Genomic DNA, 17,730 nt, shown 5'->3' with positions numbered 1-17,730 from the left:
GTCTGTGGCAAAACTCAAGTGTTTTCCACACACCATTCAGACCAGAAAGAAGATCGAAAGCACTTATCATAGGCATGAAACTTCTTTTAGAGTTAGGTAAGTGCCTATTACCAACATAATCCAATCTGAATTTAATTAATATATCGTTGGACCGTACTTAACTGTTTTATATATATATAAATATATATAGGTTATATGTGTTTGCGCACATGATATCAGGAAGCAACGTAATACGCACACGACGACAATAAGGTCTCCCACTTCTGCTAGTTTTGCAGATATCTCTTATCCCGTGCAAATTGGCCATTATCATTACAGACGTCCTGTTGCAAAATTACATTTCTCCATCTACCCATGTAAAACAAATCCCGTCCGAATAGGGCTTAAGCCTATAGAACTGTGAAGACGAAGACATGAGCGAAGAGCAGTGGTCAGCAACTCTGGCCCGTTTTCCTGCAGTTTAGCTCCAACCCTAATCAAAACACCTGGAAAAATCTAACCAAAGTCTTTAGGATTACTGTATAAATAATTGGTCCAGGAAAAAGACAACAACACATCCTGAGGTCTGCTGTGTGAAATGCCGGTAACAACACTGGTGCATTAACATACTGACTCAATAACTTTAGTAAAAAAAGCCTTTGAGTCCTCTGGACTCCATTGGAAGCCACGGCCTACTTGGCCAACAATAACAGCGGCTGGTTCAATATCTGAATGCGACTTAGAACTAACCAAATGATTGGAAATGGAGGAAACATGTAAAGTAGACCACACGCCAGTAGTGAGCCATCACATCCTGCCCTAGTGAACCCGCTTGCTCAGCAAGAACCATTTCTGACATTTCATTGACTGACTGTTCACAAATAGATTCATGTCCACTGTCTCATATGTGAACTGACTCCGGATGGAGTTGCCACTCTCCTGACAACATGTGTGCATTGCTCTTAGAGAAAGTAGGTGGACATTCTCAAAATTCTCATTAAACAATCATCACTGCGTAAGAGACACTCTGAATCAAATGATCATTCAAAAGTATTTTATTCTTGCAAGAATAGGCCCAGTTGCCCACAGAAGTCACGAAGTACAGTCTGTGAAGCAAGTGCGACAATCAGAGAGGGACAGAGCCGCCTTTATATCATTTCTCAAGGTTTCTGTTTACAGGCTCTCTTATCTAAAGAAGGGAAGGTTTCTTAGCTAGTGATCTAATTCTGCTGAGTTTATGCTTACATACTCCTCTGGTCCTAAATCGGACCACTAGGGATCAGAGGTCCCTGGTCAAGCTGTCTCCTCTGATGTCTCAATTACTTCTCAGTGTAAAAACACACACATCAGTCAGATAAAGTTCCCTGCAGATCATAGACAGTAAAAATATCATTTCAATGTCTTAAATGAAAATCAATACTGCAAATCAATGAAAATCAAAATTTTCCATTACAAGGCTTAGTTTGTGCGGAGCCTGAAGGAGCTTCAAGGATCTAGTGCCACCCTGGTGATGTTGAAACCCCTAGATGTTGAAAATGGATGAATTAGCAATTTTGCGTTCTGATTTAAAAAGTGATTTACTGTTGAAAACAACTTTCGGTTCCAGATAATTGATATGCTGGGACCGAAGCTTTCTTCCCCATGTTCCCATCATGATCCCCTTTCTTTCCCATGTTCCCTGTCTGACCAAGTTAGTATAGAAGAATAAAATTTCATCAGCATGCGCTAGTGGTATAAACAACATAGAGCGAGATGAATCGCACTCTGGCAATTGTGGTTTTTATGTGTGCTGAAAAAGGAAGAAGCGAAAGAGGAGAATATGGATGAGGTCATGGCTTGGGAAAAGAGGACAACTTGGCATGCCAAGTGCAAATGAGGCTTGAGGTAAGTAGGTTTAAGTTTTAGCACCATGTCACGTTGATCAATAGGCCATTTCGTGTTTCTTTTTTATTGGCTAGTCAGTAGACGTAGATCATAGCAGCAAACACTGTGAGATGATCATGCTAAATTTCTGACACTGTCAGAAAATTATCGCAGGCTATCCTTGGTCGCAAGACTGTGACAACTGCCGTCTTTGAACCTCTCTCACTGTACGACGTAGGGCCGCCGTTTTTTAGGAGCCACGACCACAGAAATTGCCACGATTGGCCATCTTTCGTCTAGGACAGGCCAAAATCATACAACATGTACCAGGCATAACATGATCACTGACGTCACTAGGTGGTTTTATCTCCTCTATTGCATCTTTTCTGAAAAGGGTTTGATCTTTATTGAGATCATTTTGGGCTTGTTTTAACTGTAGAATACATCCCAGTGTTTGAGGGTGGCTGGTGACAAAATTGTAGACTTTAGATGTGCAAAAGTGCATTTAAAACTAATTGATTTTTCATTGAATGGCAACAAATATTTTGCAAGCATATATGGGAGAGAGAGCAGGACTCTATGTGATCTTTTGGGTTGCAGGTCACGCATTTGAAACTGGCACTGCAGGGGAAATACAGTACACCCCACCAGGACAAATAACTAGAAGCCTTAAATGAAACAAAATCAAACTGAAACATTAAATGAAACTGACTTCCAAAGCAACAGGCCTGCTCTCCAAATTCTCTCTGAACAGCTGGTCCAAATACCTGACCAGGAATCAGAATAAGTAAGGTTCAGGTAAGGATGATTTCACTATACAAACTTTGTGCCGCGACAGGACCAACCACCCCATGGCTTTGACCCGCTATTGAACCCACCGACTGCAGAGCTACATTAACCAGATCGGTAGCTGCAGAGTCTGATGTTTGGCATTAGTCGGCAATATTGTGGGCAAGTGTATTAACAGTCTTGTGGACCCAGACAGTCCATTGAATTATATACATTATATACATATTAAGCTATCCATGCATCTAGATTCCTTATTCAGACATCTTGTCTTAATGCTTCTCCGGAGGCCACAATTACTGCTGGCTCAACTAGGGACATTGGTCTATTGGCCTATTGGTCCCAGTTCCTCCATCACCGACGGCAGATGCAAAACACTTCATTAAAGGCACACTATGCAGTTTCCGTTTTTCTCAAAAAGCGACCCCTAGAGTTGCTGTGGAGTACTTGTATTTAACATTACTGTTGTAAATACCACTCACGCAGAGCCGTCTCTGCCCTCTTCAGACCGCGCTTTCTTCGTTTTCTTCGTCGACTCTGCCATGATTCACGTCTGAAATGTGTGCTAGTGTCTTTCATAGAGGCTGCTTCATATGCTGTTGATGTATGTGACGTCGTGCCATAAGGCAAGTCGTGATTCTTGCGAGATTTGTCGGGGCGCCACCTCTCAAACCTGTATTGCTGGTTTTGCCAGCGGCGTCCCCCCCGCTAGAGTTCTCAACGGGTTGGGTCGGCCCGACAAACCCGCGGGTTCGGGTCAAAAATATAATCAAATGACTCGGGTCGGGTCGGACCTCGGGCTTAATCTTTTCCGCTCAGTGAAAAAAAAACACATTTATTAATCATCGCTGCTGTTCTTTAGCCTTTAGCCTGGAGAGAAGAAGATGGAGTTGGTGAAAAGTAAACTTGCCGCAGGTGAATTCACCGTCGCTACTACAGCCTATTTATATATTTAAAGTTTATTGTTTCAGTTGTTTGTATTGTTAAAAGGCGTGAACATTAAAGGTTGATTTGAATTCCCGTCTGCTGGTCATGATAATACGTGTATGAGAAAAAAAAAATAAATCAGACGCGGCGTCGGGCCGCAGGCCGGGTTCGGGCAGATAATTCATGTTGATGTGTCGGGTTACATCGGGTCCGGGCTTTAAAAGCCACGGGCCAGGTCGGGTCGGGTTGTAATTTTCAGGCCCGTTGAGAACTACCCCCCGCCCCCGCTTTGCTATCGGGATGATTCGCCCTACTACGAGTTTGTTTACCATCGAAATGATTTCGAAGCTGTTATATTAAGGTAAAAATCTTGCATAGTGTGCCTTCAAAACACAACATTGAAACATTGAAATTTAGAAGTAATTATCTCAATCACACATTCTGGCTTCAACCGCTAAATCTATTCTGAGATGCCTCAGGTCTTTCTATTAATCAGAGCAGGAGTGAAACTATAGCGGTTAATACTTTGGATATTACTGATATATAGTAGGGGTTAGCAAGGAACAACCTAATGTTGGGCTAATTGTAACAGACATGCGCTGCACCCGAAATCGAATACTTCCCTACTATACATATGCGAAAAACAGTACACCAACAGAGTAGTATGTCCGAATATATCGATTTCTGGGGGGGAAAGGCGAAAAATACCCAGATGAACAGCTTCTAACAGCGAGATTCTGAAGTGCACATTCAATAGACACTTTGCTCTGTCCCAAATGGCACCCTAAACACTCGTGGTCTTCCTACGAGTCCGCACTTTCGTGACGTAAATTCGCTTTGACTGTCGGGAAGAAGTCTGGGAGAGGAGGGCTGCGTTCGAAACCGCATACTCAATGAGTAGGTACTTAATTTCAATAAGTACTTACTTAACGAGCGCTAAAAGAGTAGGTACTTTATAGCCAAATCTCGTTGAGTATGAATGAGAACCGGACATCTGCCATGTTGACGTTATCATGTGACCTACGACGCGTTATCACAAGCGCAACAACTTAAAAGATTTGAACGACACGTTTAATTAATCTATCTGTAAATATCTTGATATTGATTAAACTTGCTCATTTTGTGGTCTTTTTGAAGAAACTGCTGCCCATTTATTTTGTGAGTACATTTAGGGTTGATTTAAGTTCTTATATTTAACCCTACTAATGTGACCCACCGTTTTATCCTTAACGATATTTATTTTTATTACGAAATCCCAAAATTGTCATCTCTTGAATATGTTGTTAATTTCTTTATTTTATATCCAAACATTTTCATCCATAAGCAAAAGTGGCTTACTGCTTTGTTTTCCTCTTTTTCTTGTTAAATTTAACTCTCGTTTCATCCCTCAGGCCTATAAATAACAGAAAATGCATTTTTTTAAATGTATTATATAATTAATTATTTAAGAAAATATATATTGATATTCAACCTTATAGGTTTTTTCCTGTGTATAAAATCTCATAATACGTTTGCAAACCCATGATTGATATATATACATACATACATATACCTCATAACATCAGTAACTCGACAGCCCTACCTAGAACGGTTTTCCTCAGCGTTTGTAATGTCTGCACAAAGGGAGATTCACCTTTGGAGAAAACTGTTGATTTTATACTCGAAAAATTTAAGTATCATTATTAAAAATTAATATTACCCCAGAATGAATTGCATTGCTATCCCAGCCCAAAACATACAATAATAACAACGATAAATGCTGATCAATTAATTATATTACTTTTTACTGTAAATTATATAATTCAATAAAACAAACAAAATGTAATGTATGTCATTTGAAATAGCTATGCATGAATACACTCTAGATGTGTATATAGTAAACATCTACATTTTCATTCAAACAATAAATAAAGCATTAATTAATTGTATTTTATTTACTGACAACAATGAGAAATATTAATAAATTAGTAAAAGATTGAATCAAAGTCACCATCACACAATAAACAAATGCATATACAAGTCAACACATGAAACAAAGCTTTATTCAAACTACAATCATGTATGTAGGCTACAGACGCTGAACCCTACATCCTTCTGCCATCTCAACACAGCGGTTCCCATTCTGCGGCTCTGATGAATCAGCTGACCGCCAGAGGTGAGCCGTGCCTTCGTGCCGGAGGTTGTTGTGTGATGTGTTGTGCTTCACAATCTGAAGCAATAAGGGCAGGTGGAGTGATGGAGGGACTCATAAGGGCAGGTGGAGTGATGGAGGGTCTCATGAGGGCAGGTGGAGTGATGGAGGGTCTCATGAGGGCAGGTGGAGTGATGGAGGGTCTCGTCCATGGCACCATCTCCAGGATTCAGCTCTGTGCTCCTCATCCTCAGTGCTCACACCAGCCTGCTGATATTTCAGATCCTACAAAATACACAAACATAACACAAAAGCAGTCATTTTAACAGCACAATGTCATTTGATTTCAGTATTATTTAGAAGACAAAAATGCTTTTTTCCACAAATGCTGCCATCATCTTCCCTTGCAGGTCCTGCTCCACCACTAAAGCTGTGCAGCAAATGCACAGAAATCAAGAATCAGAAAAGTGCTGTAATAGCTCTGTTTGAAATTACAATAATTAAAATAAACTACAACTTAATATTTAAATAGTTGTTGTTATTCATTTCTGTAATGTCACAAAGCCTTTGATGGCAGCATTCAGCTTCATGAGCATCTCTCCAGCAGATAAACACACATCTGTTCATCTGACCCTGTAACATCCAGACATGATTCACATTACTTCTGTGATTTATGAACTCAACACTGCATTTACATGTTGAGGTTGTTTTAACTTTTTATCCTACATAAATGTTCCTTAATTTATCAACAGTACTAATGGACAAATAAAATAGATAACTTATGTTTAGTTACTTTATAGATTTGTTCTACATAATAGCACACATACATCACTCAGATGCCTATTTCATATCTATTAGACGTAGTAATCTGCAATTCTTATAGAAGAGTTTCTTGCCAGATATTAAATAGACATTAGTAATTGTATTTAAGATGTATACGGTTTAAAATGTATGCAAATCCACTTTGGAGACGTATGTGTCCTTACTGGAGCTTCTCTGTTAGCTTAGCTATACATAATAAAATGTGATTTAGGCTACAGCAAAATCACAAATATATAGCGTCTTTACACCTTCAACAATTCAACAGTTTACTGTACAGTTCAACACATGCGATCATTTGATTTGTAATACTCACATTTGAAAACAGTCTCGTCCGTCATCCTTTCCGTCACGTTCGAGTATGACCTATCCTTCTTCTTCTTTTTTATGAGGTATCCTCTCGCGTGGCCTCCTGGGATAGAAGAGTATCCATCGGTTGAGCACTCAAAAATCTGCGCTGAAGCAGTAAGCCATCCGGGAACATCTCGCCTACTCTTTTATGAATACTGATGTTTCGAACGTACTGCTTCCTTCACGTACTGTTTTCGCCTACTATATAGTAGGAAAGTAGACATATTCGAACGCACTTAAGTCCGAATCTCGCGATAATTAGTACGTCACCCAGGTAATTCTCGCCTACTCTTTTGGATTCGTACATACTTTTTCGCTCGCCTACTCTTTTTCCCATACTAAATAGTAGGGAAGTATGCGGTTTCGAACGCAGCCGAGGTTTTTTTTTTTTTTTTTTTAATGGCAGTGAAGCAACGCAACTGACGCTGGTAGGTCATGTGATAGTAACAAATTTGCTGATGTAGTACGTCCGAATTTCATTCATACTACCCATATTCATACAGTCAGTAAGTTCAAATTCAGTTGTGCGGAGATACTGAGATACAATCTGCTTTTATTTTTATTTTTTATAATTATTCTATGACATTAGATAGGCTATGTAATTCACATGACTAACTTTTATGAATTTTATTGAGAAACAGGTGAATAAAGACTGAGTCAATGTTCAATGTTCAGAAATGATTATTTGAAGAAATTTTAAGCATTCTGGCTCGTCTGCCATATGGACATGTTACAGTGCCCCTCTGTGGCATGATGTCACATTTCACTCCCGTTCTTTCAGGATAAATAAATAAAGTATACACTGTAATATAGAAACAAGACCACATGTTTGTACCAGATATGAAATTATTGTTAAAAAAAAATTATACTCCGATTAGATTTACACAAAGTGACAAAGTGTTAGGTTGTGCCCCACTCTCCCTGACTATCAATAATTTATTTAAAATGAACTGGATAAAGCAATATTTATCTCAAAATTACTTATGTGGTTTTATATACCCAATTAGATTTTTGAAAAATGCTAATTTTTGCTTTCCTCTGATTGTAAATATAGTAAACTTCCCGTTAACTAGCTCATTTTCACAAGAAAGCATATGCCTAGAAAATAGCTTTTTTGAACACATTTTCCCCTATTTTCACTATCCAAGAACAAAACTATGTTTTAAGAAAAACTCTTATGGTGTTAACATCCTGGATACGAAGTGCAGCAATATTCATTTTAGAAAGGGTCTCACAAAAGATCTGCATTTCATAAAATAATCGCAAAAAGATGAACCCATTATCTAGTTTTTCCATAGTTAATGACATTTTAAAATCGTTAATTTTGCTTGGGAAGTTTTAACTGATTCCTCCATTAATCCGCATTTAAATCTCATCTTTTTTTTCTTTTTTTTTTCATTGCTAAATCCTCAGTAATTAAATCAACTGTGATTGGTGAATCCTTTCCATCGCCGAGAAAAGTAACATGATGACAATGGCGTGTACCATTACACGCTCTGTACCCGAATAACTTGAAACAGGAACTTTAAATAGAAATACATATTGAAATAAAAAAAGGCTACACACTGCAGTGGAAATTATTATTTTATTATTTATTTATTTATTATTACAAATTATTATTATAGATGTAGTTCGTGCTAACTGTCATTCATTTATATTACAATAAAATAATTAAAATAATACAATGCAAGAAAAAGTTAATTGTTTACAAATCACATATAAACTTGGTAGAATTCACTAGCTTTTCAAAGTATTTCATTGCTTATTTTTATTTATCCTATTAAGAATACAATTTTTACAAAGTATATCTGCGTTTACGAATATAAGATGGCTCGTTCTCATTATACCTTTACCATGCGATTTGTTTTTCCCTGAGACATTTGTCCTCTCCCGGCTGCCGTGAGACACGTCACAATGGAGGCCATGGGACGTCATTACTGTGGCCTCTGGTCGTCATCATCATATGCGTCTGGTAACAACACAGCACTGTGTTACATTTCTAAACTTAATTCACTATTGATAACGCGCTAATAAGTGAAGTGTTTTGCATATCTTAAGCGTTGTGTCGATTTATTCAGATGTTTATGAAGATCACAGCGCGGACTGCAGCACAGCAGCGGTTACTGATGCGAATCTGAGATGGTCTTCCTGAAATGAGAGGATGGATGGAAGTGAGAAGATTGAATCTAATGATGTGGTGATTGTCGTGGAGAACGAGGCGGAGAGTAAGCGTGATGATGAAGACCAGGGCAGTGTGAGGATGATGATGATGATGGCTCTGATGGACGTGTGTCCCGTGTGTAAGCTCAGCTTCAGCAGCAGAGAACCGAAGCTTCTGCCCTGCCTGCACTCCTTCTGTAAGAGATGTTTACCAGCTCACAACACACCTGCCAGCACAGCCGGCAACGCCAACCAGTGTAAGAGTTCGCTTTCACTATTACTGGTTCACAAAATTCATCTTAAGATGGCTGTAACAGAAGATCTGATGTACAAAGAACCGAAGCTGCTGTAAAAGTTCAGGCTAGAACAAAGAACATTCGATGTTTACAAAATGGTAGAAGCATGGCACTAAACCCCATGGGTTCGATTCCCAGGGAATGCATGACTGATCAAATAAGTGCTTTGAATGCACTGTAAAGCTCTTCGAATAAGGTTGTCTGTCAAATGCATAAAGGTGATGTAAATATACAAACATGACTAAAGTATATAGGGTAAAATGACCCACCCCACTATCATTTTTTTTTCCTAAAATTTTGTCATTTCATTAGAATGTCAACATTTGGAAGATCTAGTCAGTCGAAACAGTTTTAAGGTTAAGTGATCTCATTTTGTGTCTCTGGGAAATAGTGATCTGTGACATTGTATCACGTTTATTTTGTGTGTGTGTGTCTTTTAATGAGGGGTTTGTGGACACATTCATATGTTTTTTAGATTTGTGGAGTAAAAAAATGTAGTTTCTATTTTTAAGTGAAAAGGTGAAGACCTTGGGGATAAGAAGGCCCTGAGTGACATGCTGCTATTCATTTCTAATTGAATACTTATGATTCATGGGTAGGATTGATTGGGTATCTTTAACTCGTATTAAGTCTTATTGCAAAACAGTAAACATTTTGTTGTAGCTGAATACCATGAACAAAAATTAACAGGTTAAAGAATGCTTACACAAGCAACTTTTACCTATGGTTTAAAAATACCATAGATTAACAAAAACAACTTGCCTAGCCTAACTAATTTAAATTTCAAGCATTATTAAAGACAAAATAAACACTCCGTAATTATAAAAGAACAAATAAATTAGCAATCACACAAATAAATACAACTGACCAAATATACGATTGAAGTAAACAGCGTTTTAAGATTTTTAGGTACAGAAACTGTAATCAAATGGAAAATAACACTGCACTTTATAAATAAAAGATACATTACAAAGTTACAAAAGTTATTCAGATAAACGTTAGGGTTATAATGTTCAGGAACAGCGTTTAAAATAAATTTTAACCACTCAGTCTTAGGAAGGTCAAACAAGTTAGTTTCGTAAACGTGGAAAAAACCGTTGTCTCTTTGACTGCGACAACACTCGATTATAATGGGATTTTGGCAATATTGCGATTAAACTTTACCTCATGTAAACACAATACTTCGATAAAACTTATTAAGGCTATATTTATTTCGCTTAATTGCGATTAAGCTCATAATCAGAGTAACCATATTTGCATTAAACTATGTGGCGTATGCCGATTTAACCAATTAGAGTAGATCAATCACAACAGACTGGACCATCTGACCAATCAGAGCAGAGTAGATCAATCACAACAGACTGGACCATCTGACCAATCAGAGCAGAGTAGATCAATCACAACAGACTGGACCATCTGACCAATCAGAGCAGAGTAGATCAATCACAACAGACTGGACCATCTGACCAATCAGAGCAGAGTAGATCAATCACAACAGACTGGACCATCTGACCAATCAGAGCAGAGTAGATCAATCACAACAGACTGGACCATCTGACCAATCAGAGCAGAGTAGATCAATCACAACAGACTGCACAACAATCACATCAATCACAAATGATGGCTCTAATAAATGTATTTTATTTTATTATTTAATAACATCTCCTCTTTTGTATCTTGTGACATGCTGGTGAATATGTTTTCCTGCTCTTCTCTCTTGTGTTACATCAGTGAACATGATCCGCTGTCCAGTCTGTCAGCAGGAGTGTATGGATGTTGAGGTCTTGGATAACTTCTTTGTTAAGGATTCTGTGGAAGTGCCGAGCAGCACGATGGAAAAGAGCTGTCAGGTGTGTGTTTACGCCTGTCAACGTTTATAACACCACAGTGCCGTAATGCTCCTTAAAATCACAATACTGATGCTGCATAATGCTTTTTAAAGCATTCAAGGCTGGTTGTGAAGAAAGTAATGTGTATGTTTATTCATTCTAGTCCTGATGATGAAATGAAATGCATTAGTTGACATTGGCTCTTTTGCTCTCAGCTCTGCGTGAGTTGCGACGATAACACTGAGGCCAGCGGCTTCTGCGTGGAGTGTGTGGAGTTTCTGTGCGTCACCTGCATCGATGCTCATCAGCGTGTGAAGTTCACCAGAGATCACACGGTCCGGCAAATAACGGAAATGTCCTCAGGTTTGACCCTAAACATTTGTAATTGATATCAGCCTGTGAGACCTGAGCAAGGGTTAGGGTTAGTAACATTTAGACAATTAGACATTTTAAGTGCACTGTAAAAAATTAACATCATTTTAATGGTAAAAGTCTATAAAAATGCTACAGTAAAAACCTGTTAATTGGTTAACTTGAGTTACCTTAGAAGATACGTTCTTAATGGATTAGTTCACATTAGAATTACAATTTCCTGATAATTTACTCACCCCCACGTCATCCAAGATATTCATGACTGACTTTCTTCAATCGAAAAAAGAAATGAAGGTTTTTGAGGAAAACATTCCAGGATTTTTCTCCATATAGTGGACTTCAACGGGAACCAATAGGTTGAAGGTCCAAATGTCAGTTTCAAAGCAGCTTCAAAGACACGATCCCAGTCGAGGAATAAGGGTCTTATCTAGCCAAACGATCTGTCATTTTCTAAAAAAAATAATATTTATATAGTTTTTAACCACAAATGCTCGTCTTGCACTAGCTCTGCGATGCGCCACACATTACGTATTCATGTTGAAAGGTCACGCATGTTTCTGTTAAAGAATGTAGGGTAGGGCGAAAAACTCCATCTCGTTTTCTCCTCCAACTTTAAAATCGTCCGACTTTTATTTTATTTTTTGTAAATGGCGTTTGACTTTGTCTTTGCACATTCGCATTGTAAACACTAGGTCGGTACTTCCGCATATGTCACGCGTGACCTTTCAACATGATTATGTGTGGCGCATCACAGCTAGTGCAAGACAAGCATTTGTGGTTAAGAAGTATAGAAATGTTTTTTTATTATTTTTTTAAAATGACCGATCTTTTAGCTATAAGACCCTTATTCCTCGGCTGGGATCGTGTAGAGTCTTTGAAGCTGCATTGAAACTGCAATTTGGACCTTCAACCCGTCGATAACCGTTAAAGTCCACTATATGGAGAAAAATCCTGGAATGTTTTCGACCTTCATTTCTTTTCGACTGAAGAAAGAAAGACATGAATATCTTGGATGTCGTGGGGGTGAGTAAATTATCAGGAAATTTTAATTCTGAAGTGAACTAATCCTTTAAACTGTAATAAATCCAGGGTTCCCACGGGTCCTTGAAATCCTTGAAAGTTTGTGAATCTGAAAAAAATAAAATAAATTCAAGGCCAAATCCAATTTTAGAAAATAAACATAATAGATACAGGTCCTTGAAAGTGCTTGAATTTATTTTGTGCAAGAAGTTTTCTGGGAAAAAAATCCATATTATTCCCTCCGGTCCGCTAATGTGTTATTTCGCAAACACTTTGTGGCCTATGCATACTAGCTTGCTTGATTTACGTTAGTGACGCGCATTTACGCGTTGCGTTAAAGGAGTAGTTCACTTTAGAATGAAAATTAGCCCATGATTTACCCTCAAGCCATCCCAGGTGTTTATGACTTATTGTTGTCAAAAGTACAAAAAATGTGACGCTTTTGAGTGGAATCGTAAACACCTCTGATTGCCCATTGTGCTCACACGCTCATCAAATATGTCTATGATTGGCTACAATGGTCAGCGCTTCAAAAACATGTTGTAAATATACATCAATGACGCTCTTCACCGAGTGCTGGTCCGGTCCACTGATAGGCGGCTGATTATACTTTCAAAAGCTCCCGCACCCGTTTTAAAAAAACTTTTAAACAGTTCTGTGTGCTTTTAAACGCTCCCGTGTGTTAATCATTGTAGCCAATCACAGACATATCCAATGAGCATGTGAACACAATGGCCAATCAGAGGCGTTTACGATTCCGCTCAAAAGCGTCACATTTTTTTAAATTTCAGTACCGACTTTGGTGCTGAAGTCTGTACTTTTGACAACACTAATATGACTTTCTTCTTTCAGACGAATACAATCAGAGTTATATTAATAAAAACCCTTACGCTTCCGAGCTTTATAATGGCAGTGGATTGCAACCATTGAAACCATCCGATTAAAGCTCAGAAAAGTGCATCCATCCATTATATAAGAACTCCACATGTCTCCGGGAGGTTAATAAAGGCCTTCTGAAGCAAAGCGATGAGTTTGTTCAAGAAAAATATTCATATTTAACACGTTACAATGTAAAATTGTATAAAAAACATATAAAGCGCAACTTACGCAACTAATGATGTCAGAAGTGGCGTAGTGCGTCATGGCGTAGTGTAAATATCAGCAGTACGGCACATTACTCGCATAAGTTGCGCTTTACACTTAAGTCGAGTCCGTATGTTCATTTGGCTGGAAGCTAGACTGGACCATTCATATTCAAAATATGAATATTTTTCTTACACAAACTCATCACTTTACTTCAGAAGGCCTTTATTAACCACCCGGAGCCGTGCGGAGCACTTTTATGATGGATGGATGGATGCACTTTTTTGAGCTTCAATCTGTTGGTTGCAATCCACTGCCATTATAAAGCTCGGAAGCGTCAGGGTGTTTATTAATATATAACTCTGATTGTATTCGCCTGAAAGAAGAAAGTCATATACACCTGGGATGGCTTGAGGGTGAGTAAATCATGGGCTAATTTAAATTTTAAAGTGAACTACTTTAAGTGTTTCCCATTTGAGGTACTTTGTGTTGTACTTTACCATGACGTTCACTACAACGATGGTACCTAAACGTTTCAGACACACCGCAAAACACATGCATATAAACAACGTTAATCAATTTGACAGCAATAATATACAGTATATACATACATAGTGTTGTGAACTCGTATATTAGTATTTACCTCAGCTTGGGGAAAAGCAACTTGTAATGTGCTTCTACATTAGCCTGGCAAGCCAGTAGGGCTGTGTATCACCAACAATGTCACGATACGATACGTATCACGATGTGGATCAATTTGGAAAAAGTAAAAACAATTTTTGTAAAAAGTAGCGCAAATGAATACAATAGAATAAAGATAGCCTACCAATAAAGAGAAAACTTTTTGAATAGGTCTAGAAATACTAGAAACTGAATAAAGTAATCAAATGTAAAATAACACTGGGTAGTATTTTAGTCCTGACTAAATTAAATACATAGGCTATTAATCCAGATTCCTTAAAATGAAAACTATCTTTTGTTGTTTTGACAACAATATTAATGACAGACACATATGGATTCTGTCCCTTTAAGAGCTAGTGCACGGATCCTGATTTCATTATACTGTTCCATCATGCGTTTTATGCTGAAGACATAACCGACTGTGTTTAGAGGATACTCAACAAGACCGAAATGTTTGACATAATTTTGCGTGTTTTTGTTTGTTAAAGTGATATAATCCGCGAAAAATAACTTTAGTTACTCGCGAGCTGTTTGTGAGCGCGTCGAGTATAAACGCCTCGTCCGTTTGGGGAGGTGCGCGTGCAGGCAGCGGAGACTCGCACTGCGGAGCCAGGCGAAAGTATAAACAAGGCTTCTTCACGCTCTTTGTGAAATTGCGTCTCGCAGAAAGTTTTAAAATGACTGATCTGATTGTATAGTCTGTGTGGATTAATTTACTCATACAATCTACATGCTAAAGTGCAGGAATTATTAAAATTATGCGCAATACCCGTGCCGAAATTCGAGCCCTGAATTGGCTACATAAGCACAACAGTATCGATACGGCAGCTGCTGTATCGATACGCGCATCGTCAGGAGTTCATGACGATGTATCGTTGTATCGATATTTTGAGCACAGCCCTACAAGCCAGACCTACATCAAGATGTTGGGTCTGGCAACTCACCATAGACACGGCTCAATCCGAGGGGCGGGATAAACGGCTGTCTTTCAAATTCCCTCTGCACGCAATAGGACAGCGCTACAACCAACCAAAGCGTTTTCCTAACAGCGGAGCTAGTTGATAGATTCAACTTTTGCCATATCTGGCCGGCAAAACTACGAACACATCTTCCTTTTTTTAAAGAATGACTTAAGTGCTGTTCTATGCTCTTTTCTCAAAGAAAAACTTAACTCCAAGTCCTCCAGAGTCAAAAAATAAACTTTAGAAATAAACTTTTTTATTTCCTGTAAACTAAATGTGTAAATCCTAAAATGTTGCTACTTTATTTTTTCACTGTAAAGTTCTGGCAACCACAGTTAGTAAAACACACTGTTGGTAAATTCTCATCTGCTGACTGGGAGCAACCCTCTCTTCACCCGTGACTGGTTATAAAGTTTTGGCTCATCAGTATATGTATATATACATATATACAGTGTGTGACTTAAGTGTCCAAATACTTTTTGGTGATACTACCGTTCATGGTCTTTTACAGAAACTAAATTTTACAAACTTGCAGGAGTCGATTCTGAAGGTACACAAATGAACTTGTCTTCCCGTTCGTTCACAGAGGCGATGGGCGCTTCCACACAGAAGCCCGTCTTCTGCGACATCCACAGACAAGAGCCGTTGAAGCTGTTCTGTGAAACCTGCGACCGCCTCACGTGCAGAGACTGTCAGCTACTCAAACACAAGGACCATAAGTACGACCCACATTCATGTCATGTGTAGTGACTTTATAGCTGTAGTAAGAAATCATTCATGGAATGTTTATCACTCTAGGCTCATATTAACATGCATAATGTCTTCAACCCTGCTCCTGAGGATCCACTGTCCTGAAAAGTTGTTTCCAACCTGATTCGGCACACGTGCCTGTTATTTTCATAACCTGGAAATCTAGACCTAAATCTGAAAGATTAATGGTCTGGCATCGACTAATGAAAATCGGCGAGCTCGAGGGGCGGCACCAAGTATGCATTTGAAAATCTCACTGCACGCAATTGGATAACACTACGATCAATCACAACAAGCCCCATACGCTTAGCCACCAGCGGAGCTAACTGGTAGATTAGACTCTTGCCGTATCCGGTCGGCAAAACAGCAAAAACGGCCTTCTTGCAAAGGAATGATTCGAGCGCCGTCTTCTGTTCCTCTTTTAGATAAAAAGCCAAGTCTTACTTGTTCATTGTAGCGGCCAAAGCCGTTTCAAGCTATGTTTACTAATGACTTCGACGTCACAGCGCTGTCGTCATCTGTTTAGCTCGCCTCTGGCCCGCCTATATCAGATAACCCGATGTGAAGCTCGGATACAAGGGCATATTTAAAGAGCATCATTACTCGATGCCAGAGTAACTCGCTGAGCAAATTCAACTTGTGCTGTCGCGAGAACTCTGGATTTCCAGGGTATTATTTTCAAGCAATGCTGAAGACCTTGAGTAGCTTCTTAAGGTGTGTTTAGGGGCTTTCGCACCGGAGGAACCTTTTCATAGTTCCTAAAACTATTTTCCTATTGAACTATTACTTCAGAGTAGGGTCTAAAGTGAAGTCTAAAGCAGTACTATAGGAACTATCCGTGACGTTAGTGAACGCTGATTGGCCGAACGCACGGGAAACACCAGCACCCGCCATTTTTGAAAAAGCCTGTGTAAACACACAGATTATAGTCTATATATTTACTTCACAAACTAACTCTACGAACATGGAAAACAGTGATAGATTGGCCTCTTAACCTTTACGCTAAAGAGAAAATCCTACGCAACTTTGAGGGGACCAAGAGAAACATGATTATGTATTTCTGCTCAGCTAGCAACACTGGACATCAACCACACGGCATACGCTTATAACTTGTCATATACTGTGTAATTATGTTTAACAGTTCTATCTAATAACATATTAGACAGGACTGTTAGACAGATCGTAAACTAATGAACACGGAGAAAGTGAGCACTGTGTGCTCTGGTGTTCTCAGCGCCGTCAAAATAAAGGTCACAACAACAAGCGCGGCTTACGTCTCTTCAGAGTTCCTACCGGCGGCGCGAATGCAACCAAGAAAAGGTTCCTAGGGGAACCATTAGTTCTCGGGGAACCACCCCACTAGGTGGCTAGTTCCTGGGAACTAAGTTCCCTTTTGTTTAGGGTTGGATCTAATTGGATCAACTAATTAGTTGGATCTAATGCTGCCATGTCATAATTACTATAGTCTTGAAATGACAACACATGATGCTGTATTCAGAGCTGTTCACGTCTTCATACAGGGAATTATGCGTTTCTATTGCACCACTATCAATGCCTAAATTAATCTGCAGTGGTCAATTGTGTTACGTCCCGGTCTAGGAACAGTGTGTAGTAACATAAATGAAAAACGTGGGTTTTCGTTCATTTATTGTAGGAGCGTTCAGTCTTTTCCTTTTACTGGCCATTACACGAGCTTCAGAAATGGGTATGTGCCAAAATAG

The 17,730-nt window shown here is 38.9% G+C and overlaps 1 protein-coding gene across 2 annotated transcripts in view; it reads left to right on the top strand.

Annotated features, from left to right (window-relative positions):
* The first annotated feature begins 8,687 nt into the window (after positions 1 to 8,687).
* trim24 (tripartite motif containing 24) overlaps positions 8,688 to 17,730 on the top strand; it is a 28,302-nt gene continuing 19,259 nt past the window's right edge. Inside the window, exons 1-5 of one of the 2 annotated variants that reach the window (XM_084111314.1) lie at positions 8,688 to 8,828; positions 8,935 to 9,273; positions 11,044 to 11,162; positions 11,357 to 11,504; positions 15,846 to 15,978. In XM_084111314.1, the coding sequence (XP_083967440.1) occupies positions 9,018 to 9,273; positions 11,044 to 11,162; positions 11,357 to 11,504; positions 15,846 to 15,978 (656 nt within the window). In that variant the 5' untranslated portion in view covers positions 8,688 to 8,828; positions 8,935 to 9,017. Of the gene's footprint in view, positions 9,274 to 11,043; positions 11,163 to 11,356; positions 11,505 to 15,845; positions 15,979 to 17,730 lie in introns of both variants that reach the window. The other variant, XM_084111313.1, reaches the window with a different exon arrangement.

The sequence above is a fragment of the Abramis brama genome (assembly GCF_963993115.1).
Source record: "Abramis brama genome assembly, chromosome: 4".
Taxonomy (NCBI): Eukaryota; Metazoa; Chordata; class Actinopteri; order Cypriniformes; family Leuciscidae; genus Abramis; species Abramis brama.
The sequence above is the reverse complement of the archived record's forward strand: the minus strand, read 5'-3'. Positions and strand labels throughout refer to the sequence as shown.